This window comes from Aplysia californica, unplaced genomic scaffold, assembly GCF_000002075.1.
Source record: "Aplysia californica isolate F4 #8 unplaced genomic scaffold, AplCal3.0 scaffold01041, whole genome shotgun sequence".
In the NCBI taxonomy this organism is placed as follows: Eukaryota; Metazoa; Mollusca; class Gastropoda; order Aplysiida; family Aplysiidae; genus Aplysia; species Aplysia californica.
In genome coordinates this window covers 42,397-48,242 of record NW_004798311.1, presented here as the reverse complement: position 1 = coordinate 48,242, position 5,846 = coordinate 42,397, and the positions used below count along the sequence as shown (strand labels likewise).

General features: G+C 41.6%; 1 protein-coding gene across 1 annotated transcript in view; it reads right to left on the bottom strand.

Annotated features, from left to right (window-relative positions):
• Positions 1 to 5,846, bottom strand: part of LOC101852133 (spectrin alpha chain) — a 33,279-nt gene that overhangs the window by 18,903 nt on the left and 8,530 nt on the right. The window contains exons 5-6 of the mRNA XM_035973167.1: positions 5,066 to 5,245; positions 4,383 to 4,495 (exon numbers count right to left, since the gene is read on the bottom strand). Coding sequence (XP_035829060.1) covers positions 4,383 to 4,495; positions 5,066 to 5,245 — 293 coding nt within the window. The remainder of the gene's footprint in view (positions 1 to 4,382; positions 4,496 to 5,065; positions 5,246 to 5,846) is intronic.

Sequence of the window (5,846 nt, the reverse complement as noted above, 5' to 3'; positions counted from 1 at the left end):
CCAGGCCACGTGTGATGTACAAAGGTAGGACCAGGCCACGTGTGATGTACAAAGGTAGGACCAGGCCACGTGTGATGTACAAAGGTAGGACCAGGCCACGTGTGATGCACAAAGGTAGGACCAGGCCACGTGTGATGCACAAAGGTAAGACAGGTGCCAAGAGTACACAACTTACAGGGTGACAACACACGGCCACCGCCAGCCCCAACCTTTTTTTGCTGGGGTCTTTTCTTTTTTTTTTTTTCATTTCAGTTTCTCTTTTGTCAGTTACAGTGGAGCAACTGCATGCGGCAAACGTTGGTAAGCAAATATTATGAACAAGAGACATGTTGAAAGTTGACTCCTTGAAAAAACACAATGAACTTTTTGTTGTTGAGGTGAGTGAGCTGTGCCTAAACATGAGAGTGTAAGAGAAAGTGTAAGAGATGAAGCAAAAGACAAGACACAATTAGGTTGTCCTTCTCCCTCTCCGCTTCTTTTGTTTTAAGGGCTTTCCGATTTTTTTGGGGTTATTTCAATGTTATTTCTCACCCAAAATATATTTTTTTAAAGCTTTTCCTATATATCAACTGACATGCTGCTCAAATTTTGAATGCAACTATTTTTACTAAAATTGAAATCATTTTGTCCTATAGAAGTTCACCTCAGATAAATAGTATTTGGGGTTTTCTTGTCTTTCTTAACGACATGGTACTGCTCAGAGTTGTCCTCCACTTCTCAGGGGCAGTTGGTCGCTACTCCTTTTCTTAACGTGTAGTTTTATTGATGGAATACACAATATCAGTAGTACCAGGACATAGTCTTCACATTGTCAAACAGAAAATTCGTTGAGTATATCGACATTCAGGTACTCCAGGATAGCCACAGTGTAAACATCTGGCAGAAACCTCTGCCTGAGAACAAACGATTTTCAACTGCACTGTTTTTGACCGAGTAACTAGCGTCTGTGGGATGAGTTGATCACATAAATATATGTGTGGGTAGGTGTGGGTATGTGTGGGTGTGTGTGTGTATATATATGTTTTTAACCATGTGAGTACTGTGTGTATATATGTTTTTAACCATGTGAGAACTGCGTGTATATATGTTTTTAACTATGTGAGTACTGTGTGTATATATGTTTTTAACTATGTGAGTACTGTGTGTATATATGTTTTTAACTATGTGAGTACTGTGTATGAGCATGTTACCACACATAAGAATAAGTTTTCCACCAGTGTGCCTGAGACAGACCCTGATGTTCTACACGGACAGCGCACCAGCAACTGGTTCCACTGGGAACATTAGAGAGAGCCGGAGAAGCAACACCCCCTCCCACTACACAAAGTGCAAAGCTTCATGCTTGTTAGGACAAAGGAAAGGAGTTAACCAGACAACTATGTACTATCAAAATTATGGGAAAGAAGAGATAGACGCGGGTTTTGTCTTCATACAACCACTGACAAAAACAATGAAGACACAGAACCAAATCACAGCATGTGTCAATACGGCAGAAACCAATGGCTATGTTAGTGTGTGGGAGCAGAGGGCTAGCTGTTGAACAAAGGGTACTGGTTGCATTCCATAATTACACCACCACTAAAGAAATCCTTTCAAAATCAAAACAAAACACAGCATTTTCAGAAAAGGGAAAAAAAATAAATTAAGAAACAAAATACAAACAACCAGCACACACACACAGACACACACAAAGAGAAACGACAAGACTATGGGATGCGATCTGACCCGTCCAGTAGCCACATCCTGTTGGACAAAAAAATCAGGAAATACATTTCTTTTGACCAAATAACTGTAGATTTAAAGACATAAAATATGCGTCAAGATATACTTTGTTACAAAAAAATTATCTCCACTGGTCAAACCACAAGACAACACGAATTTGGAGAACAGCAGTGAATGTGTCAGTCCATCAGAAGAAACCCAATCCACACAGAATTTTAAAAACAACAGAAAGACCCGTGTTCCACCCACTACTGTACACGCTGTGCGACACACACTGACGATATGTTCCTGTCCACGACACATGTGTTCTGTCTGTGTCTGTGTCTACGACACATGTGTTCTGTCTGTGTCCACGACACATGTGTTTCTGTCTGTGTTCATGAAATGTGTAGACAGGAAACTCCCACTCGTCTGTGTGCTGTCACATTGTCTAGAGACATCCCCGTACTGACATACCATTTGGTTCTCACCCACTCAACAACCAAGCACTCAACTCGCCTTTCTCTCCAAGTCGGTCAAATATTTCACAGCTTACATGTCTAAATGAAATATTTCACAGCTTACATGTCTAAATGAAATATTTCACAGTTAACATGTCTAAATGAAATATTTCACAGTTGACATGTATAAGTGAAATATTTCACAGTTGACCTGTATAAGTGCAATATTTCACAGTTGACATGTATAAGTGAAATATTTCAGTTGACCTGTATAAGTGAAGTATTTCACAGTTGACAGGTATAAGTGAAATATTTCACAGTTGACATGTATAAGTGAAATATTTCACAGCTAACATGTCTAAATGAAATATTTCACAGTTAACATGTATAAGTGAAATATTTCACAGTTAACATGTATAAGTGAAATATTTCACAGCTAACATGTCTAAATGAAATATTTCACAGTTGACATGTCTAAATGAAATATTTCACAGCTAACATGTCTAAATGAAATATTTCACAGTTGACATGTCTAAATGAGATATTTCACAGCTAACATGTCTAAATGAAATATTTCACAGTTAACATGTATAAGTGAAATATTTCACAGTTGACATGTCTAAACGAAATATTTCACAGTTGACATGTGTTAGTGAAATATTTCACAGTTGACATGTATAAGTGAAATATTTCACAGTTGACCTGTATAAGTGAAATATTTCACAGTTGACCTGTATAAGTGAAATATTTCACAGTTGACATGTATAAGTGAAATATTTCATAGTTGACAGGTATAAGTGAAATATTTCACAGTTGACCTGTAAAGGTTGGTGAAATATTTCACCGATGACTTCCATCAACTTTGTGGACGAGAACCCCGCATGCACTCAAACACAAGAAGATTTAGCTCCTGAAAACAAACTTTGCTCTCGTGATAAACTCTCTTGACAACTACCTCGGCACGACAACTGTCTGGAGAAATAACTACCACCACAACTGTCTGGAGAAATAACTACCTCACCACCGCAACTGTCAGGAGAAATAACTACCACCACAACTGTCAGGGGAAATAACTACCACCACAACTGTCAGGACTACCACCACAACTGTCAGGAAAAATAACTTCCACCACAACTGTCAGGGGAAATAACTACCACAACTGTCAGGAGAAATAACTACCTCACCATCACAACTGTCAGGGGAAATAACTACCACCACAACTGTCAGGGGAAATAACTACCTCACCACCACAACTGTCAGGAGAAATAACTACCTCACCATCACAACTGTCAGGAGAAATAACTACCACCACAACTGTCAGGGGAAATAACTACCACCACAACTGTCAGGAGAAATAACTACCTCACCACCACAACTGTCAGGGGAAATAACTACCACCACAACTGTCAGGGGAAATAACTACCACCACAACTGTCAGGGGAAATAACTACCTCACCACCACAACTGTCAGGAGAAATAACTACCACCACAACTGTCAGGAGAAATAACTACCTCACCACCACAACTGTCAGGAGAAATAACTACCTCACCACCACAACTGTCAGGGGAAATAACTACCACCACAACTGTCAGGAGAAATAACTACCTCACCACCACAACTGTCAGGAAAAATAACTACCTCACCACCACAACTGTCAGGAGAAATAACTACCACCACAACTGTCAGGAGAAATAACGACCACCACAACTGTCAACCCCTGCCAAACCCTCCATGACCAAAATAGGAATTTTCTTCAAACTCTCCCCTAAAGAGTTACGGGGAAATCAGCCTTCAAAACCAAGTAGACTAAGAGTATGTAACAAACTGAAACCAGCAAATACAAGAGTACAGCAAATACAAACTACTAGACAAACAGAAAGACATATTTTCCCCTCATTTATCAAGTCACACAAATAGGGCATATAAACCACTGTAATTCCATGCCATGTCTGATCAGTTGTGTAGGAACCATGGAAACAGAATTCAAGAAAAGAATTTGATTTTACACAAATCTGATCAGGGCTCTTCAATCGAGAAAAAAAAATAAAACAGGGAAGGCCGTAATTTTGAGTGGGTAGTTGTGAGGTGTGAAGGAGAGAGAGGGAGGAAAGAGAGAGAGGGAGGAGAGAGGGAGGAGAGGGAGGGAGGAGAGAGAGGGAGGAGAGAGAGGGAGGAGAGAGAGGGAGGAGAGAGAGGGAGGAGAGAGAAGGTCCACTCACCGTGTCTGGGTGAGCCACGAGTGGAAGGCGTTGGCGGCCTGGGCAAACTGTTTCCTCAGGAGGTCGTTCTCCTCCTGTCGGTGCTCCTCCTTGTCAAGGTCGTTGTCACGCTCCTGGGGAACACACGCAGACACCCGTCACCTCACACCCACAGACACCCGCCAACCTCACACCCAGCAAGCCACACCCACAGACACCCGCCAATCACACCAACAGACACCCGCCAACCTCCCATCACACAGGCTATCATTCTTCCAAACTGGACCCAAATTCTTCTACACAGGACCCAACTTCCTGTGACCTGTACCAAAATTCTTCTACACTGGACCCAACTTCCTGTGACCTGTACAAAAATTCTTCTACACAGGACCCAACTTCCTGTGACCTGTACCAAAATTCTTCTACACTGGACCCAACTTCCTGTGACCTGTACAAAAATTCTTCTACACAGGATCCAACTTCCTGTGACCTGTACCAAAATTCTTCTACACTGGACCCAACTTCCTGTGACCTGTACAAAAATTCTTCTACTCAGGACCCAACTTCCTGTGACCTGTACAAAAATTCTTCTACACAGGACCCAACTTCCTGTGACCTGTACAAAAATTCTTCTACAGAGGACCCAACTTCCTGTGAACGGGCCCAGTATTGGCGCTCAGTGGGCCGCTGCGGCCAGCACATACCCGGATAATCTTCTGTAGGTTGTTCCAGGTCTCCTCGAGCGCCTCCATGGTGAACCAGGTGTAGGGGTTGGGCCCGACCTTGAAGCTCTTGATCTGTGCGTCCAGCGACTCCAGACCCTTGAAGTCTGCCTTGGCCGCGCTCAGAGACGCCTTGAACTGTTCGTGGGCCTCTCGCAGAGCCTGGGGATACAGCGCTCAAGGTCAGACAGTGTTGGGGGGCAGCTCAGCCCATGTACTCTATAACCTTGACCTATATACTCTATAACCTTGACCTATGTACCTATAACCTTTACCTATGTACTCTATAACCTTGACCTATGTACTCTATAACACATCTATAACCTTGACTTATGTACTTTATAACCTTGACCTATGTACTCTATAACCTTCACCTATGTCCTCTATAACCTTGACCTATGTATGTACTCAATAACTTTGACCTATGTACGCTATAAACTATCAAAGTTACAAGTACTCCAAAATCAAGCAGCAAAATTGATAATGAAACAAAAGAAATCAGCGCACGTAACACCAATTCTGAAAGAACTACACTGGCTGCCAATAAAAGAAAGGATCAAATACAAAACTGCTGTTCTCTGTTTCAAGTGTATAAATGATAGTGCACCCTCTTATCTTAAAACATTTCTGGAATTCTATCATCCACCTAAAGCCCTTAGATCAGCCTCTGATAATCTAATTCTTAAAACTCCAAAACAAAATTACAAAACATACGCGAGCGTTCCTTTTTGTTCTTTGGTCCCTAGGTATGATATATATATAT